The sequence below is a fragment of the Manis pentadactyla genome, chromosome 3 (genome assembly GCF_030020395.1).
Source record: "Manis pentadactyla isolate mManPen7 chromosome 3, mManPen7.hap1, whole genome shotgun sequence".
NCBI classification, from domain to species: Eukaryota; Metazoa; Chordata; class Mammalia; order Pholidota; family Manidae; genus Manis; species Manis pentadactyla.
In genome coordinates, this window is record NC_080021.1 from 256,615 (window position 1) to 277,132 (window position 20,518).

At 50.5% G+C, this 20,518-nt stretch overlaps 1 protein-coding gene across 8 annotated transcripts; it reads left to right on the top strand.

Moving 5' to 3' along the window:
* The first annotated feature begins 68 nt into the window (after positions 1–68).
* On the top strand, positions 69–18,396 carry ZNF7 (zinc finger protein 7). Of its 8 annotated transcripts, none has more exons than XM_057497594.1 (5): positions 69–137; positions 5,596–5,640; positions 5,998–6,157; positions 11,653–11,769; positions 13,799–18,396. In XM_057497594.1, the coding sequence occupies exons 1-5, from the start codon at positions 84–86 to the stop codon at positions 15,592–15,594; spliced, it is 2,172 nt and encodes a 723-aa protein (XP_057353577.1). In that variant the 5' UTR covers positions 69–83; the 3' UTR covers positions 15,595–18,396. The 8 variants fall into 8 exon arrangements, with proteins under 8 accessions (XP_057353577.1, XP_057353578.1, XP_036778934.1 ...); XM_057497595.1 differs by having other exon boundaries at positions 11,656–11,769; XM_036923039.2 differs by having other exon boundaries at positions 6,031–6,157.
* The last annotated feature ends 2,122 nt before the right edge of the window (positions 18,397–20,518 follow it).

Sequence of the window (20,518 nt, forward strand, 5' to 3'; positions counted from 1 at the left end):
AGAATCTGATCACCTCTCTATGTGCTGCCCATAGCTGCTGTGAGTGGACTGATGGGCCAAGTTCTGCTGGAAGATCCGGCTGCATGAAATGCTGCAGTACAGCAGGCACCCACAAATCCTGCCTTCCTGCACTACTAGTAGGTATCTGAGTCTCCATGGTGCAGCACCCGCTAACACCCAACTCCAAGCTTGGACTCTCACTCCAGTTGTGTGACACTGGGCTTGGTGACCAGAAAGCAGCTTCTGGGAAGGGAAAGAGCACATGACAGCTCATGATGTGACCCCAGGATGGCTCCAGGCTCAGCTCAGGTCTGGGTCTGCAGATAGCAGGTGAGAGGGCCAGAGAGGGCCTTGGGAGTCAGGCTGGGAAAGTCCCCAGCAAGGGCCAGGAGAAGAGGACATGTATATAGCCAGAGCTCAGAAGTCTGGCACAGCAGCCCTGGGTCTGAGAAGCAGCTGACTTGGGGCAGCCAAGCAGGATGTCCTGTGACGGGACTCTCAGGGGCATTGCAGACCGCCTTCTGGGGTCACAGCTCTGAGAAGCAGGGGCTGCAGAGGAGGGGGCTGCAGCCCCATGACAATGGGACAGCACCAACCCAGGAAGACACCTTGCAGAGGCCCCAGGCCCAGATACTGCCACACTGACCATCTGAAGTGAATGAAGGTCACGGGCTCCTGGAATTCAAGGTTCCTACTTCCCTGGGAACAGTCCAGTCACTAAGGAGGCCTAGCTGTAAGGTCCAAGAAGGTGAGAGGGCAGGGTGAGGGTGAGGAGAGAGAAGGCTGACATGCCAATTCATGAAGATAAGCTAAAATAGGCTTTTCTGGGCTGAGGGGCAAAGAGCACACTAAGAGCAGCTTCAGGAGCCCCAGCCAGGTGTGAGGTAACCTGCCTTCAGGCTTCTCAGCAGAAGCTGCTCACTGGGGAGAAATGGCCCCACAGCCTGCTGGTGAGGGAGGTCACCATGAGGGCAGCTTAGTGAGTGACTTTGTTCAGCAGCTCCCCAGAACAGAAACAGGTGGAGACCCCAATCAACCCTCACCCTGGAGCAGACCACCCAGATCCAAGCCAGGTGGAGATGGTCTCAGGGGAGGGGCAGGCTGTTACTGAGGAAGGCTGGTTCCCTGGGGGGCTCTGCCTGAGTGTGCAGCTCTGGCAGCCTTCGGGAGAATGGTGGGATCAGGTGGCCACCTGGGCTGAGGAATAAAGGCCCAGGTGAACAGGGAGGTCAGAATGTGGGGCTGGGTACCTAGCCTGGCTCCTTTCCCCTGTCCCTGCCCCACTCCCCAGTCACTACTGACCACTATTCCCTGGTGCATATAGGTTCTAGGGTATGTCCAGTGTCCACAGTATCTGGGCAAAGGGACACTGCCACAGATCTAGCCACAGCCAGGCCTTAGCACCAGACCCTGCACAGCCCAAGCTGGAGCTGGAAAGGAAGCCAGGCCAGCCCAGAATGATCAGGGAGAGGAGGGAATATGGCCACAGGGAACTGGACCTGCAGTGAGGGAGGGTGTTGTACTCTCAGGGCCCCCCAGGGACACATTGTTATCAACGAGACAAGCAAACTGGGGGAAGGAGTTAGTCACTACCCATGGGTAGGTCGGACTCCATGCCAGGTGGGAATGTAGCTGGTGGGGCTCCCCTGAGATTCATGGCTGTGCTGGTGCTGGGCATCCCACAGCTGGGACCTGGGCCACAGTGAGGATCCATAGGAAGCCTGGTCCCTGAGAGGCATGAGAGGCAGTGTTAGGAGAGCGGAGAGCATTGTGCATTTTCCTTCACTCTTGGCCCCCTAGCAACAAAGAATTGAAGGGCAGAGACACAGTAGTGAAGCAGAGTAAAAGTTTTGAAGTTACTTACAAGTGCAGGTGACCTCAGAGGAGTGCACTGAAGTGTTGAGAAAGAGTTTTATTAACGTTACGCGTTTAGAAAGTGCGGATGACCTCAGAGAGAGGAGTGCACTGAGAGATTTAGGGTCTGGGGTTTTATAGGTGGTTGAGGATTTTCAGGAGAGTGACAAAGGGCCAGGTGCAGACCTGCCAAATTGTCCTAGAATATTCATTTTTGTTAAGACATTAAGTTTTTTTTTTTTTACTTAATACAAGAAATACACTGCTTTGATTCCTTTCCAGGATATCAGCTTCTGTCTGTAAAGCGTATCAATCAAGACTGTCTGCCCTGCCCCCAAGGTGGGCTGAGCCACTGTCCATTTGATTAAACTGCAATCTTAGTTTTTTAAATAGAATTCTTCCTGAATAAACTGGGCCTTTTAGCAGGATCTAAAGTAAATCTTACAATGGTATGTTCTAATTGACACAGTGAAAACAGGCTATGCTGAGATACTTTTCTTTATCGGGGGAGTATTCAAACTTCTAGGCCAAGTTGCCCCTGGTCTTCTGAGCTTTCTATTTTTAACTGGTTAATTCTGAGTCCCTTCTAGTGGGCTTTATTGGCCTTATTCTCTTTCCACCCCACTCATATCTATTTTCCTGCCTAACAGCAGGACACACACACCCCCTTAGTACTGGGGGCTGTCCCTGTAACATGCAGCTGGCATGACAGGTAGTGGGCAGCACTGGAACAAGAAACTGGGCAACAGCACACGTTCTTACCCTCACTCCCTGCCTGAAAGACCCCTTCTAGCACTGCTGCCATCACAGAGCTAGCTCACCGCTGTCGTTCCCAGACAGTCCTGGCAGCACGAAAACTCCCTCCTGTCCATGAATCTTGGAGAGCAATCCACATGACAGTCCTTGTCCCCAGAGGCACTAACAGGCATCTCCATGGCATTAACTCCATGAGGGCGCAGCGCATGCCCTCACTTTCTGCAGTTAGTTTCCTATTAATACTCCGCACTGGTAGCCATTCTCCTCCAGAGTTTACCTGCACTTGATATATACAATAGGTCTGCAGCAGAGGCTTGAAAACTTTGTCTCAGGCAACACACTTCCCCTAAATGTTAGCTTCTGCTACAAACCACTGAACTGGAAGAAACCAAAATTGTTGAGGCTTTCCCCATCACGGAGAAGCCCCACCTCCATTTACACCTCTCTTCGTCACCGAGAGGATGTGGGAATGGCAGAGCAGAGTTCGCAGATGCGGAGGCGCAGGATGGGACGCAGAGGCCCGTGGCCCTGGGAAGGAAAGATTGGTCCCTCTGCGCACCGGGCAGGACAAATCAGTCTTTCCCTAGGACCTACGCTAAGAGCAGTGTTGGGAAGCTATGTCCATTTTCTTCCTTTGGTTTGTGCCATATTTCCTCATGGCTGTGCCAGGGACCCTGAGTCCTGTGCCCCGCGGTCCCCGCCTCCTGCCTGGTGCCGAGAAGAGCGCCAAGAACCGGAGCCACAGGGAGTTGAAGAACCCAGAGACGCCGAGGGCGTCCTCTCCGAGATCGCAGAGAGCCGGGCCGCCGAAGGGAGGGACTTCCGAACACGGGCAGGTCCGCCACCACTCGTCTCGGACTCCTAAGGAAGTGGGGCAAGCCCGCTCCCCACTTGCCCTTCTGTACTGGGGACTCAAAAGTCAATGCAGTTTCATTCCTCCTGGCCAGAGCCAGGTGGGGGCCCACGCGACCGATATATAGCGCAGTATGTGTATCTGGAAGAAACCCCGAGCAGGTAGCCCTGGGGTCCGTGGGTTCCCACCGCATCGAGTCTCTCAGAGCCCTGGGCCGTCCCGCTTCCCCGAACCCCGCGCCACAGCCAGGGTAGGCGCACGGCTCACGGCCTTTTCCAGGCCTTTCTGCCGCCGCCCTTGCGGTGCCCTCCACCAGGACCACTTGCCCCGCCCACTGGGAAACACCTGCTCTCTCTACAGGCGGTCGGACCCTTCCCCGCCCCGGGGCAGGGCCTGGGTGCCCAGAGGGTGCATTCTGCGGCAGAAAAGCCCAGGCCTTGTGATGCGAAGTGCTTGCAGTCAGCCAGGGTCTGTACCGGCCCCCGGATACGCACTTGAGCCCCGCCTCCGCCCGGACCTCCAGTCCTTCTGTGTTTTGGCCCGCCCTACCCGAGGCCCCCCACCCCACAGGCCCCGCCCCCACAGGCACCGCCCTTTATTAGGCCCCGCCCCTGGCTATGCGGTTCTCTCGCACTATGGCCCCGCCCCTTCGGCGCCCGGGGGAGCGGTCCTGGAAACCACTGAGATGTTGACCTCCAAGCCGCCCAGAGCGACCAGAAGTCTGCAGGCTAGAGGGGGCGCGGGTTCGAGGCTCGTTTCCGGCGTCGCCGCGCGTACCGAGCCTCGGGCGGGCCTCCGGAAGGGTGAGTTGGGCGGCGGGCGCGGACTCCAGTCCGGGTGACCCTGCGTTCTCGCCCTCGGGCTGAGGACCGGCGGATCTGCGAGCGCATCCCGCCTCCGGCACTGCGAGCCGCGCGCTCCCTAGCTTCTTGGCGTCGCAGCACGGATGCCGCGGCGCTTTGGAGAGGCTGTGGGCTCCTGTCCGGGGCGGTGGTCGAGCCGCGGCCGGGGCCTGCGGAGGTGGGAGGCGTTTGGCGGAGCCCCGCAGGCCCGGCCGCGTGGCAGCCTCGCTGCCAGCGGGCTCCAGTCGCGGCCTTCCCGCCACGTCTAGGCCTGCTCGGGGGGTTCCAGTTTCTCCTTTCTGTGTAACTGTCCCCTTCCAGGGCCCTTTTTCCCTCACTTATTGCCTGGAAGATCTGGATTTAATGACACTGACGAAAAGGGCTGAGCCTTAGGTGGGGCAAGCTGTTTGAATTCTGGCTGCCGCCCATTCACCTGCCCTCTGTACTGGGGACCCAAAAGTCAATGCTGGAAGTTTCATTTCTCCTGGCCTGACCAGGAGGGGGCCACGTGACCAAAGTCCCGGAGTCCCTGCTGCTTCAGGCAGCCTCGCTCTGCAGACAGCCTGGGGCGTCCACCCACAAGACGCTTTCAGCCAAAAGCTCCCGTAGGAAGAAGCCCTCTTCTCATTCATACCTCCCTGGTGGATGCCTTGGGAAGGGACCAAATTTATATAGGGAGGGCCGAGGTTCTTGTTTTCTTTACAGCCTATCGTTCTGGCTTTTGTCTACTCCAGCCTCTAGTCACACTTTACTTACCCTTGCTGTCCATGATCTATCCCAACTGGCTTATAAAGCCCCATTCCTGCATGCCTGAGGCCCTTCACACATGCTGCTTCTGCTGCCTGGGGTACCCTCTCCATCTCTATCACCTTCGTCTAGTTCGCTTCTGGGGAAAGTGACCTGTCAAAGAGTCCCCTGTACTTTGGCATTATCAAGTTTGTAATTTTGCATTTATTTATGTGGTTATTTGACTTTTTCCTCCTGTAGACTTTGCTTCATGAAGGCAAAGTCCTTGCATAGTGTTCACAGCTGCATCTCCATTGGTTAGTTAAACACCTGGCACATGAGGTAAACACCCCTTACATGTTTGTGGAGTGATTCATACACATCACACACTCTGAAAGATGACTGGAGCTTCAGGGGGCCAGATTTTCAAGTGTTGTGACCACTTTGGCCCTGCCAGAGAACATCTGGGGTTGTAGATAAAGGATCAGAGAACACAGTAACCTCTTGATTAGCCTGGCAGACCTGCTGCACCCTGACCTCTGACCCTTTCATAACTGCCAACAGGTCTCTGGGCCAGGACACATGGAAGCCCACCCACCCAGCCTCATGGTAGGAGTATGCCTGCCTCCATTCCTTCACTCTACCTCTGGGGGCCCTTACCTTCTCTGGGAACCCACTCTACCCACTGGGCCTTGACCTATACCCTCCCTCGGCCCTTTGCTATGGCCCTTGCCAGGTTTAGGCATTCCCATCCTCAAGGTAGTGACTAAACTCCTGCCCAGACTGGGGTCTGCCTGAGGCTCTTGGGGGAGGGTTGTAGATCACCATGGTGTGGGTTCCCCCCTACTTGCTGCCCCCCCCACCGATTTTAGAGCCAAAGGGGCCTGGTGATTGTCTTGCCCAACACTGCGGTGCGTGTGCCTGAGACATGCCGTGATGCAGTGCCAGAATGGGGCTGGCACCCAGGGGCCCCTGGGGTGCTGGTGTGTGTCTTTGCAGGAGTCTGTGACTTTTGGTGATGTGGCCGTGCACTTCTCACGGGAGGAATGGCAGTGCCTGGACCCTGGCCAGAGGGCCCTCTACAAGGAGGTGATGCTGGAGAACCACAGCAGTGTGGCAGGACTAGGTGAGACGGCACTTTGGGACCCATCCCCCTGCACCATCGGTCAGCACCTTCCTAGCCAGGCATCCGTCGGAGGCTGGGGGTATGGAGGCTGTGTGTTCAGGCCCTCCAAGCTAAATAGGGGCCTGTGGCCTGTGAATCTGTGTGTCAGGAGCTACCCTGGGAGAGGTCTTGATGTGCCAGGCAGGTTCCAACCTTTCAACTTGTCACACAATTCAATCCTCACAGGGCAGGTGGACTTCTGGAAGCTAATAAAGCCTCCTTTTTGCCTGAGCTAATAATTAAGTTGTAAGAAATAGTATCCAAACTAGACATAGCTCAGGTAATAAAAGGAAAATTACTGGCTTGTGGGATCCAAGGAGATGGTTGAACAGCCAAAGCCAGGGAGGCAGTGATGCCCTGGGGGCCACTTACCTCTCCTGCCTGCTGTCAGTTTTCCTTTCCCATCCTGTGTTGCTGGTTTGTGTTCTCATAAGGTGTACCATTACTTGGATTGTACCAAACCATCTCCAGCGCCACAGAACATGAGCAAATTTGACCAGCAAGAGAGCATCTGAGCTGGGGGAGCCAAGACTGGGGTAGGCATGGGTGAGGTGGTCAACCAGGTGCTTCTCTGTATCCCAGCCCAGACCTGTGCCCCTCTGTCCTGGTCAGCCCTGCTAGGCCCAGCTTTCTCGTGGGTTGCCAGGTAAATGGGCACATGGTGAGAGCCTGTCTTGGTTTGAGCTTGCATTTCTTTAATAACTGCTGACCCTGAGCATCTTTTCATTCATTACTGTGAAGAGCCAGGTTTCTTCACTGAAGGGTCTGCTCAGAGCCTTGGCTTGTTTTCTTTGGGGGTTGCTGAGCCTTATTGATTTGGAGGAGTGTTTTTTCTCGTATTAGATTTCACTGAATCTGATGCCATACACTGTGAAACACATCCATGTTTTATGTACCATTAAGAGGTAGAGTGTTGCTCTGATTATACTGCAACACAAATTTTCTTGGTTAAGTTTTTCATTTTATACATTTTAAGAGTCCTTCAGATGCACCCCTATGTTTATCGCAGCACTGTTTACAATAGCCAAGAAATGGAAGCAACCTAAGTGTTCATCAGTAGATGAATGGATAAAGAAGATGTGGTACATATACACAATGGAATATTATTCAGCCATAAGAAGAAAACAAATCCTACAATTTGCAACAACATGGATGGAGCTAGAGGGTATTATGCTCAGTGAAATAAGCCAAGCAGAGAAAGAGAAATACCAAATGATTTCACTTATCTGTGGAGTATAAGAACAAAAGAAAAACTGAAGGAACATTTTAAGAGTCCTTTTAGACCTGTTTAGACATGCCTTATCATGTGTCCTGAAATAAAAAGGGAAAGACACAGAGTACATTGGCTAGGGCATTCCTCTTGTCCCTTTGCATCCTCCAGCAATTCAGTGTTAGAGGAATTTGGTGGAGGACATAAAGGTAATGCCTTCCCCACAAATTGTTATTCAACCAATGGGCCAAAGAATGACTCGGACAAGTCCAGCTTGGAGAGTCAATGAGTTTTATTAAGGGGTTACTTAGGGAGCTGTGGATGACATTCAGGCAGCTGTGGGCAGTTGCTCTATCGAAGTCACCAACTCCCCGCCCCAGGCTACCTTTGATCAGGGAAGGGGCTACTTCAAGAGCACAGATCATTGTGTGTAGAAAAGCAGGCAAGCATGGAGTTCTTATCTCAGTGTTTCTCCAGCACAAAGCAGTTTTGCTTTCTCTGTCTCTTGCCCTAACACCACAAAGATAAAGGCCTTTCCCTGCTCATGACTACAGCCCAGGAATGTGACCCAGTAACTTACTTTAAAATGGCTTTAACCAAGATGGTTTCACTTTGGCCATGTTTCAGAGCATCACTTATGCTGCATTTGGTGTCTGTGTCCATGGTTTCTTCTGATGGCGTCTTTGGGGCCATCGAGAGTGTGGGTGATGCAGCTTAAGTGTTGCCGGGGTTTTCTTCCATCTGGTGAAGCTGACACTCAGTCTTTCTTGCTCAGGGTGAGGCAGTCATTCCTAATGTGTGGATCTTGGTGACAAGCCAAGTGGCTTCATTGCCAGGCCTGTCCTTAGGCCTGGTATGCACATACTGATCTAACAGTGGCTGAATTTAGTCACTGCTCCACATAATTCTCCAACCTCAGAGGTGCACCCACCTGCTTTTTGTCCACAGCTTCCTGCTGTACAGGACTTGTTGCTTCAGAGCCAAGTCACAGGGTCATCTTACTGAAGAAAGCGTAAAGAGGGTGAAACAGCTGTGTTGCACGACCATGCTGGTGACTGAGTTGAAACAACGGCAGTGTGCGTGGTGGTGGCCCAGTGCCTGGGCCCAGGCAGGATGGTGGGTCATAGCCACCACCACCACACTGAGGACAGCAGTTGCAAGATGGGCCCAAATGTAGAGATACAAAAATGATTTGAAGTCTGCTTTAGAATATAACACTGCATCAGTTTTGTGCATTATAAATGTTTTCCCGTTCTCTCATGTTTATTAACCTTGTGAGGTCAGATTTTAATCGAGCCCATCAGTTTTTGCCTTATGGGTTGTGTGTCTGAAGTTTTAAAAGTTCTTTTTTACTCCAAGGTCATCGAGACGGCCTGCCTCCTTTGGATTTTATAGTTTATTTTCTTCCTTTATATCTCAGCTCTCACATTTGTGTGTGGAATTAAGAAAGAATCCTGTTTTATTTCTGTCCATGCAGCCATTTCCCCAGCATCACCTGCAAATGATCCATCGTTTTCCGTTGGTTTGTGGAGCTGCCTTTTTCCTCTGTGATGGTGTTTCCAAGCTCTGGTCTCTTCCTTCAGCTCTCATGGGCCAACTCAACCCCCTTTTTATTTTTTAAATTTCATTTACCTATTCATAGGTAATAGGGTAATTCTTTCACATAAACTTGCAATAAGTTTGAGTTCCTTACAAGTCACACTGGACCTTTTATTGGGAGTGTTTTGAATTTGTGGATAGTATGAAGAGAACTAGCATCTTTTGGATACTGACTGCCCCTATCCAAGAACATGAAATATGTCTCCATTTATTCCACTGCCTTCTGTGTACTTGGAATTTGGTCTTCTACATACTTTAGTGTTGGTTGTTTTGTGAGTGTATCTTTTTTTTTTTTTTTTTTGGAATCATTAATCTACAATTCCATGAGGAACATTATGTTTACTAGACTCCCCTCTTCACCAAGTCCCCCCCACATACCCCATTAGTCACTGTCCAGAGTGTATCTTTTTTATGTTACTGTATTTTTAGCTGATTACTGCTGTACAGAAATGTTGGCTTTTGGAGGGTTAATCTTGTATGTGACAACTTCCTTGAACTCCCTGCTTATTCCCTGTTACATTTTTAGAGGATGGTCTCGTAAATGAGAGTTTGGTTTTTTCTCTCCTGGACCCTGTGTGTCCTGACCTTTCACAGTGTTTAGAATGCCAGTGTTGTTAGGACTGTTGTGGGGATGCCTGTTTGGTTCCTGATTTTAAAGGGAGCACTTGGAGTTATGAACCAAAAGAAGTTTGCTAGGAATTTTGTTTCTCATCGTTAATAAATATTGAATTTCAAATTTTCTGTACCAATTTTGATACTCACGATTTTTTTTTCTTGAGTCTGTTAGTCTAGTAAATTACATTGACATGTTTTCTTATATTTCTGGAGTAAACCCTACCTAAATTGTAGTATTTTACATATGAATTTTGATGCCCTTTTAGATTCAGCTAGCCAATATTGTATTTTGGATTTTTACATTCCTGTTCATAAGCAAAGTGGATTTATATGTTTCTTTTTTGTGAATTATCCATACGTATTTTTGGCAAATGGCATTTGGCATAAAAGTTTCATAAAATGAGCTGGGCAGCTTTTGTGATCTTCTTTGGCTTCTGGATTTGCTATCTTTTAAAATTTACATCAATAAAATTAATTGAAACTTCAGGTTTTGGGGAGAACTTACTGTAAAATCATCTGGGCCTTGGGTGCTTGGGGAAAGAAGATCTTGCACTAGCATTTATATCTCTTGCTTAGTGGTCTGTCAAGTTTGTGTGTTTCTGTTAATTTTGTCATTTCTGCTTTTCTACAAATTGACGTAATTTTTAGATTTTCCAGTTTTTAGGAAATTTATGTATTTATTCATAATACTTATCCTTTTTGTTTTTAGTCTCTTGATACGTTTGTATTTCCCTGTTTTAATTTTTTAGCAGTATTTTTTCACTATGTTGACCTTCCCCAGTTCCACCACAGGACCTGCATCGGTCTTTTCAAAGAACCGGATCTTGGTCTTGGTGATCTCTGTGTAGGGGAGGGGTCTAAGGGGTGGAGGGTCTTTGTTAGTTTGTTTTGCCTTTTTTTCTCTATTTAGTTGAATCCTGCCCTGCCTTTATCAATTTCTTCCTGTTTGTTTATTTGGGTTCGTTGTTTTGTTCTGTTTTGTTGCTGTGTTGTTTTGTTCCCGACTGCTTGAATTTAATATTCACATCATTTGTGTTTTACCATTTTCATTTCTGATATTTACATCTGATAAAATGTAAAATTTTATCTGCAAGTTCTGCTTTAGCTGTATCCTACAAATTTTGACTTGTGGTAAATACAGCTGCTACTTAGTCATTCATTAGTTTCCAAGTAGCTCACAGCTTGACCCACTTTTGTGATTACTTTCATGTCCACTTGGTTTTGGTGGGTGGCTCCCTTCATGGCTGGCCGAGGATGTTTCTCTGAATGTTCCATGTGTGTTTGGAGAGAACATGTGTTTCCTGTTGAGCATGGGTTCCTGCCCATACCTGAGGTTTTCTGCCTCCAGGATCTCTCAGCCTGCCCTTCTCAACCCCACAGCCGGAAACCTGAAGGCAGCTCCGACCAGAGGGCCTGGGTGGCCCTTGGGTGGGTTGGGAGCATACCACTCTGCTTCTCCAGAGCAAGGGGCTGGTGTCCCCACAAGGTGGGTGCCAAGTGGGCATCTGCAAGTCTCCACCACTGCCCAATCTGCCAAAGCTCCAGACTTTGTGCAAGGATATGAAGCTGGGGGCAACCAGGTGAGGACTGGACTTTAGCGCCTTCAAATTTAAGAGCCGTTTCATCTGTTGGTTTATTTTGTGCTGTTTCTGCCTTATTACCTACCCACCTCTACCTCTTAGAAGGACCGAGGGACTACCCACCTCTGCTGAGGGGAGCACTGGCAGTGCCTGGCCTCCCTCTCCCTGGGATAGAGCCAGCCTATTCTTCGAAGACTGTTTAGTGACAGGATCCCCTGGAGATCATGGCCCTGCTGTAGACAAGGATGGGCTGGAAGTCCAGGCATCATTTGATGCCCACCCTCAAGAGCTGGGAAGATCTAGAAAGAGAGGGCCACTTTGCCCAAACCCTCCCCACCGATGCGTCAAGCTTCAGAGGCTCTGCCTGTGCACAAGGAAATCAGTGGGCATTGAGTCCCTGTGCTGTGCTGCCAGCCACACTGAGATGGTCTTGTTTTCTGCCGTCCCCACAGCAGGATTCCTGGTCTTCAAGCCTGAGCTGATCTCCCGGTTGGAGCAGGGGCAAGAGCCTTGGGTCCTTGACCTTCAGGGAGCAGAGGGGAGAGAGGTGCCAAGGACCTCCTGGACAGGTGAGGCTTGAGCCTGTGGCAGAGAAGCCTCTGGGCAGAGGAGTGAGGAGGGGTTCAGAGAACCCATGCCCAGCAAGGACTGCAGGTGGGAAGCTGGAGGTGGGCCCCAGTGACTTAACTGGGCTGCCTGGGGACACCATGGGGCCATGGAGTAGCCCATTGATGGAAGCATGTACCAGTCATGGGGCTGCCTTGAGAGAGACTGAACCACAGAAAGCAAGGACAAAACCTGTGTAAAAGGAAAAAAAAAACTGTTTTTGTGCCAGATCTGTTCAGTTTCTAGTTTCACACATGTTCTTATCAAGTAAAGGTGCAAACTTACAGATCCAAGGGAAGCACTAAGTTTGGATCTGAGCAGCCTTTCAGGTGAACATCAGCTGTCTCTCAGACAGTCCCTCCTCGCTGCTGGCAGCTCTCTCTATAATTTCTTGGGGTGCTGGGTGACCCCAGCCTCTCACATCAGGCTCCACAGCTATGTTGATTTACTGGGGCTGCTGTAACAAAGCTCCACACACTGAAGGCTTAAGGCAGCAGAGATTTATCCTCTCAGCTCTGGAGGCCAGGTGTCTGAAATAGAGGCATTAGCAGGGTAGTGTCCCCTCTGAAACCTTATGAGAGGGTCCTTCCTGCCTCTTCCAGTTTCTGGTGGCTCCGGGTATTCCTTGGCTGTGGCCATGTCCTCCAGTCCTTCATCATGTGGCCTCCTGCTGTGTCTTGTCTTCTCACAGCAACGCCAGTTATACAGCTTAGGGGTCCCTCTACTCCAGTATAACCTCCTCTTAACTAACTCCATCTCAGTGATCCTGCTTACAAATAAGGTCATATTCTGAGGTATGGGGGTTGGAGCTTCAGCACGTCTTTTTTTTGGGCGGGGGGGCACAGTCAGCTTGTGATGGGCCCTGCCACCTCATAGTGTGGGCTCCTGCCACACCCCTGTTGGGGAGATGCCATTGCCTCAGCCTTGTCTGAGCTCCCTGGCAGGAATGTTGTCCAATTTGGTTAGGGAGATTGGTGTGCACATGTCTCAGCCACAGAAATGAATCCCCTCCTTGTTGGGTGCCATGTTCCACGGTTACTGCTACAGCAAGGCAGGGCCCAGAAGCAAGAAGGAGAACCAGAATTGTGACTGTTAAGGCTCTGCCTGGAGGTGTCCTTCGTAGAACAGGTCTTGGGTCTCTGAGAGACATTGTCATGCTCTGCTGCTATATGGAAGGTGTGGGCAGGAGTGTTGGAGGCCTTAGCCCCAGCCCCTGGGCACCTCTGGCTCCACAGTTGAACACCCTGCCTTCCTTACCAATCCTTTCTGGAAGGAGGTATAGCTATAGGCTGGTCCAGTTAAAATCCAGCCCCCTAATAAATAATTCTAAGCTGCAGGGGAGATTTCAAAGAGGGCACCACAGCAGAAAAGCCAGCCTGAGTTGGCAAAATTAGGTAGTTCAGTGGGTTTATATGTACCAGTCTTTATGGTGCCCATTGTTTGGCAGCAACAAAGAAGACATCCCCACCATGAGACCTGGAGCTGCTCAAAACCCCGAGAGCACAGGGCAGCAGAACAGCTCATAGATGGGAATAATGTGGAACATGTTAGAAAAATGTAAATGCCCACAGATGTTGTTTGTTCCTGGCTGGTACAACAGATATCCAAGGATGGGCCCAGAGGGGCAGGAGAGGGCAGGGCCTGCAGCTGTGTCATCCCCACCCACCCACCCTGACTTTTCAACCTAATTCTGCCTCTTGTCAAACTTGCCACCCTCTCAGGCTCACTTTGCTTCTTCATGGGTTTTTCCTCATGTCAGTTCCCTATAGAATGAACCTCTGCCAATGTGTCCCCCATGTGGAAGGGCAGCTCTTAGCATTCTGAGTACACAGTAGTTGAATGAATGCATAAAGTAAAAGGAGTGGATGAAACCAAATTTTGAGAACTGATGAAGGCACTGAATTCTCATAGTGCCATTCCTGTGGGGTGTGACCATGCCCAGACTTTGTCCTTTCTCTGAGCAAGGGGCATATTATTTCCTGTTTGTTTCAGATTCTGCTATTGGGACTGATGGCGAGCGGGCCTTTGAGCAGGCCTGTGAGGACACAGACACTCTAAAATCAGAATTCTGTGCAGCGATGGTCAAAACCCCTCCACAGGATTTTCCACTGAGTCCTGTCTTGGGATACACCTCTGACTCTGAAGTCTGTTCAGAGAATAAGCCATGTTCCCTCTTCCAGAAAAACCACTTGAGCACAGGGACTGTGGCTCCCGAAAGGGATGCCCAGAACCATGGTGAGCTGGGGAGCAGCAGCCATCTGGGCTGTCAGCCTGGTAAAAGTCAGGAAGTTACTGCTGGAGGTTCACCCTGGAGGTGTCACATGTGTGGCAAGAATTTCAGATATACTTCAGATGTTGCTATGCATCCTGAAATTAATACACAGGAGAAACTTAGCAGATGCTGTGAGTGCCAAAAAAAGCTATCTGATTGCTTACAGGGGAGACATCAAAGTAACTGTCATGGAGAGAGGCCATACCAATGTGAGGAATGTGGGAAAGTCTTCAGGCTGGGCTCACAGCTGACTCAGCATCAGAGAATCCACACTGGAGAGAAACCGTTCAAATGCATCGAATGTGGAAAAGCCTTTCGTCTGAGCTCAAAACTTATTCAGCATCAAAGAATTCATACTGGAGAGAAGCCCTACAGGTGTGAGGAATGTGGAAAAGCCTTTGGTCAGAGTTCCAGCCTCATCCATCATCAGAGGGTCCACACAGGAGAGAGGCCCTACAGCTGTCGGGAGTGTGGGAAGGCCTTCAGCCAGCAGTCTCAGCTGGTCAGACACCAGAGGACTCATACTGGGGAAAAGCCCTACCCATGCCAGGAATGTGGGAAGGCTTTTAGCCAGAGCTCAACACTAGCCCAGCACCAACGGATACACACTGGGGAGAAACCTCAAGTCCCCAGAACCCCAGGTAGTCCCAGCCTTGTCACACATCAGGGAATCCATGCTGCAGAGAAGCCATTCAAGTGTGATGAGTGTGGGAAGGCCTTCAGGTGGGTCTCCCGCCTTAGTCAGCATCAACTGACTCACACCGGAGAGAAACCTTACAAATGCAACAAGTGTGCAAAAGCCTTTGGTTGTAGCTCACGGCTTATTCGCCACCAGAGAACTCACACTGGAGAAAAACCATTTAAATGTGATGAGTGTGGGAAAGGCTTTGTCCAGGGCTCACACCTAATTCAGCATCAACGAATTCACACTGGCGAGAAACCCTATGAGTGCAGTGACTGTGGAAAGGCCTTCAGCCAGAGCTCAAGCCTCATTTACCATCAGAGGATCCATAAGGGAGAGAAGCCCTATGGGTGCCTCGAATGTGGTAAGGCCTTCAGTATGAGCACACAGCTCACAATACATCAAAGGGTTCACACCGGGGAGAGGCCCTATAAATGCAGCGAATGTGGAAAAGCCTTCAGTCAAAACTCAACCCTTTTCCAACACCAGATAATTCATGCTGGAGTGAAGCCCTATGGATGTAGTGAGTGTGGGAAAGCATTCAGTCGGAGCTCATATCTTATCGAACACCAGAGAATACACACTCGAGCCCAGTGGTACCACGAATATGGGAATACCCTTGAGAGTTCTACCCACGTGAGCCGAAAGAAAGTTAATACTGTGAAGAAACTGCATAAATGTAATGAATGCGAGAAGATATTCAGATGGCGCTCACATCTAATTATACATCAAAGAATTCACACTGGCGAGAAGCCTTATAAATGTAATGATTGTGGTAAAGCTTTTAATCGGAGCTCAAGGCTTACTCAGCATCAGAAAACTCACATGGGATAGACCACTCACTTATATAAACGTAAATGTAAACAAACCTAAAGCCTTAATTTACTTTAGATGGGATTATTATAGTGACAAGAACTTAGAATGTTGGGAAAGATTCAGAATTGCTCTCAGGTGTCCAAATTCATAGAAGTGTGTTCATTTGCTGGAATGGTTGACCTTGTCCTGTTTGATAGAGCCTGTGGTGCCAGCATCAGAGTGCACATGCCAGAGTCCTGAGGCCACAGAGGGAGGGCAATGAGGAAAGCCCTCTGAGCCCTGCTGGATGAGTGGGTTAGGGGAGTTCCCTGTGTCTGCCTGTAAGCACAGTCGCAGACTGGCTGCAGTGGGATGGCTGTTGCCAGTGCATCAGTGCAAATCCAGAAGAGGGCTACCTAGAATCCCCTCTGCCTTCACCTGACTCCTGTCCCTTAAATCTCATACCCCATCAAGAGCAACTCAGGGCCAAAAGGCCCCAGTGCCAACTCTTCAGCAGCTGGTCAGTGTGGTTGACATTTGTTGAGCCCAGATCTGTGTGGGTGCTCGACGACAGTGCCTGTCCCAGGAGCCTTCTGGCATCACCTTCCCTCCCTGAAATCCCAGCCTGTCTGCTCATCTGAGCTCTGTACAGGTTGGTTGTAAGGACTGAACTGTGAAATTGAGCAGCTGCTTGGTGTCACTCCCCTCCCCTCCTGTGCTGAGACCCGGAGCCAGCATCTTCAGCCAAACTATGTAGGCCTGGGCCTCAGCAGGAGTGGCTCATTAGCCCACTGGGCCCACCCAGAGACCAGGATGTATGCTGTACTGCTGCATACCAGGTTTTCTCAATATGCCTCCTGTTGCTGCAGAAACTGCCAGATGTAGGAGGGTCTGCAAGCTGACAGGTGAGCCTGTTGCCTCTTCATGGAGGCTGGCTGGACATGAAGCCACAGGATTGGCATGTTGGCAAGGGCACATTGGTTCTCACGTCCAGAGTGATACAGGGGCCCTGACAGTGTACATTGGGTGCATCAGTTGAGAGACAGATGGGGGCCCACTGCCTCTAGTGAGTGGTGAACAAGCCTGCTGTACTGGCAGATGGCAGGGTGGGGTCACTGCTCATCCTCTGGGTTTTCTGCCAGCAGCCCAGGTAAATAGTGGACAGGGCCAGTCAGCACTCAGCACACAGAACGTGTAGGGAAGATGGCCTCTCCCAGTAGTCTCTCGACTTTGAACTGGAGGCTTGGCTGAGGCTTGGTTAGCTCAGTTTTTGCGTGAGTTGGATACTCTTATCAGCACTGGCTAATCTGACTGACAGGTGGGGGCCACATCTTTCGCTTTATCTCACAGAGCATCTAATTGAGGCCTCCAAGCCCAGGATGAGGCCCACCTGCGGTGTGATTCCAGCTCTGCCTCAGGGGACCAGGAGTCTTATTCAGACACAAGCTACTTCCCAGTAACAACCACTCAAGACCTGCTGGTCCTTGGAGTCTTTGCCAATAATCATGGGCAGAATCTGGGCCAGAGAGACCTCCATCCTGATGGAGAGGCCCACTTCTCCCATGTGCAGACAGGTAACTCAGAGGGACATAGGTCACTTCATGATTTATGCAACAGTTGATTTGGGTCACCAGCACACTGGTTAAGCCTGTGGGTGGGTCCCTGTAACACTGTCACCTCAGCCACCATGTGTGGTGCAGCCCAGCAGCAGGCTGTGGGCTTGTATCCAGTGATAGGTGCTGGGACCCTGTGCACAGGGAGGCTCCAGAGCGCTGGCATTGGGAACAGCAATTCAGGATGGTCAAGTCCACAGGAGTTTGTTTCCAATACCTGGACAGGGATCTCAGCCCTGCGGGGTCAGCCTGATTGCCAGCCACAGTGCTGGTTCTTAAGACAAAGATTGTCCCCCAAACTGCACCTGCACCTTTGGATGTTCCTTCCTGGGTGCCAGGACACCACAAAAACACTGTCTTCCCAGCCCACTCCACTCAACTCAAGTCTGGGTCAGTGCAAGAGGACCAGGAACTTTGTAAACTGCAGGTACGATGAGCATTTTCTCCCTCACTGTGCTGCTTACTCAACCAGGTGGTCACTGCTTTCAGATCTGGACAAGTTTTAGGCTTTATGGGCACCCAGCAGTGAGACTAGTCCAGGTCCTGGACATGCCACCCTCCTGCCATCCTCTGGCACCTGGTCTGCCATGTGCTGTAAGCCTCTCCAAAGGTCCCCAGCTCCACCTGCTTCCAGCCCACACACCTTAGGAAGGCAGTTTCGTCACTGTGTCTTCCCTAGAAGGGAATCCTCTCTCAGCTACTTCCTGGGTCATGGATGGGACAGAGGAGTAGAATGTTAAATGGACTTGCAGATTCTGCTCTGGGCATGCTTCTTTCCCCCAACAGCAACTGCAGGCTAGCTATACGGGGCCAGAGGTTCCAACCTTAAATCTGTTTCATCACCTGGGTTCTTTTTGTACTGACATGGACATAGAGCAGGGCTGGCATGCTAGGGCCTGTGGGGCTAAATGCAGTCTGCTGCCTGCCTGTGTGCAGCCTGTTAAAAGTAATCAAACATGGGCCACTTGGCTGGGTGGCTTTGAATGCCTTGGTAAGCACACAGCAGATGGAAACCAAAGCCAGTCAATTCCTGTAAATGGGCCCCATTGGAGAAAAGAATTTAAGAACCACTTACAAACAGCCATGAGGTTTTCCCAAATAAGGCAAGTGCTTAAGCTATTGCCAAACTATTTCCTTGCTTTGTTTTTCTGTCTTCTCTTTGGAAACCTGCCCCCAGTATCTGCGGGCACAGAACTAACCACTCTCAGTTTAGTGCTGCCTGGTTCTAGACCGTTTTTTGCTCAAACTTCAAAAATTTAATGTATCTCAGTTTACTGTTCGACAGGCCTAAGAGCTAAGAATGGTTTTTACATTTTATATGTGGTTGGGTGAAAAAACAAAAGACTATTTTTGACACCGAAAGACCATATTGAAGTCAGATTTCAGGGTGACTGAATAAATTTGGTCAGAACACAGCTGGCACATATGTTCACCCCTCGTGCTACCAGAGCCAGGTTTCCACACTTGCTGTTCTCATTCACTTGGGTGAAAGCTTTGTGTCCTCCAGCCTTTGCAGGATTATTTTTCTTCTCAGTGCTTTGTTTGTTTACTTAAATGTCCCCATGGAACAGAGACTTCAGTAGAAACAAACCTAAAGTCCCACACTCCAGTTAAGATCAACTGCAGCAGTTTAGGAGGAGTCCTTTCTTAGCTGTGCCGTGTGAGAAGTGCGATACTGCTGGGCCTGGCTGGCGAGACACTTTGAATGCAAACTACTGCATGGGCTTGAGGCCCCAAGACCCGTGAGGGGCATCTGCATGTGTCATGTGCTGGCTCTTGTGCGGAGGGGCCGAGGAGGGCTGCCTGAGAGCAGTGCTGGTCTGGAATATTCTTTTACTTTCCAGCTGCATTTCCCAATTTGGGCTTCAGTAAATACAACAGTAAACTCACTGTAAGAGTTTCCAGAACTCTGTTTTCAGAGTAGGTTTTAAAATATGCTGGATTTCTCTTTGGGGGGGCCAATTAAATCCATATTTTTTACCTGAAGTTGCTTTTTATTTCAATTATCAGATGAAGCTTTAATTTAGACATTGGATTGGAACTATTTTGAGCTCTCTGGAAGCTTCACAAATAAAGTGGGGGGAGGCAGGGCCCAGGTGGGTTTATACATCCCTGTGTATAAATCCCCAGGGAGTGTGGCTTACAGTCAGAGTAGTTACAGCCACCACCCACCAGTCTCCGGCTCTGCAGCCCTGGAGGTAAGAGTGGCTTTTAAGTGGTTGAAAACAAATACTTAGTGACACATGAAATTAATGCCAGTAAAACAGTTTGTAAGAACATAGTCACACCATTTCATCTCTGGCTGCTTTTGAGCCTAATGGCTGAGCTAACAGAATTGTTAGGACCTAGAAAGCTAAAATACCCTCTCTGGCCCTTCATGGAAAAGTTTACCAACCCTGAGAGGATGGGGTAAGGAGGGCCACCCCTGCTGGCCTGTAAGTCTGCTCCCACAGCCAGAGGAGTCTTCTCAAGTCAGATTGTGTCTGCCCCCCTGCTCCCATGGCGAGGCTCAAGTACTGCATGCCCCTTTAAGGCTGGCTGCCCTTCATTCCCTTGCTCTGTGCCAGTTCTAGAAGCCAGCAGTTCCAGGAACAGCCCACTCCCTGTCCTGTGTCTCCCATGAAAGCCACCTGTGCCATGACATGTGTTGCTATATACCTGTGTCCCACCTTGATGAGCCCTCACAACCAGGGACAAACCCAGGATTTCCAGTATCAGAGATGTCAAGGGCTCATCTGAGAGCTGAGTGCAGGTCTGGCTACAGGGGCTCTGCCAAGCAGTCAGGGAGGCAACAGGTAACAGTGTTCTGATCCTCTTACTGACTGGATGGTGAAAGATACAGACAGCGCCTTCTCTGGCAGGTATGGGGGCTGGTGACCAAGCAGAGCATATGCCGACTTACCTGGAACCTGGTGAGGCTGGTGATGGGAGCAGATGGCATGCGGTCGGATTCTGTGCCTCCAAAGGGTCAAGGGTCTTCCCAGCCTGCTGACTCTTCTCAGACTCTCCAGGGCCTGCAAAGTGGGCTGGCAGAGTGGACACACCAGCATGCCCGTGGAAACAAACAGCCAGGCAAACCTGGCTGGGGGCAAAAGGACTGGGTGTCTCTGGGCCAGCAGACAGAGAACGGGTGTGCGAATCCCAGTGCACATCCACTACCTGACGCATGCACCTCCAAGCCTCAGCCCATCTGTGGATGGAAAAGCACCCCCTACCTGCAGGGACTACTGACAGGCTTGAGCTAAGTTCTAAGTGACAGCCCTGTCCTCCTTTGGGGCCTCTGGGAAGGAGTTGTGCACACTTCTTGTGGATGCCAACACCAGGGTGGCCTGCGAGGTGCCTATCCACTG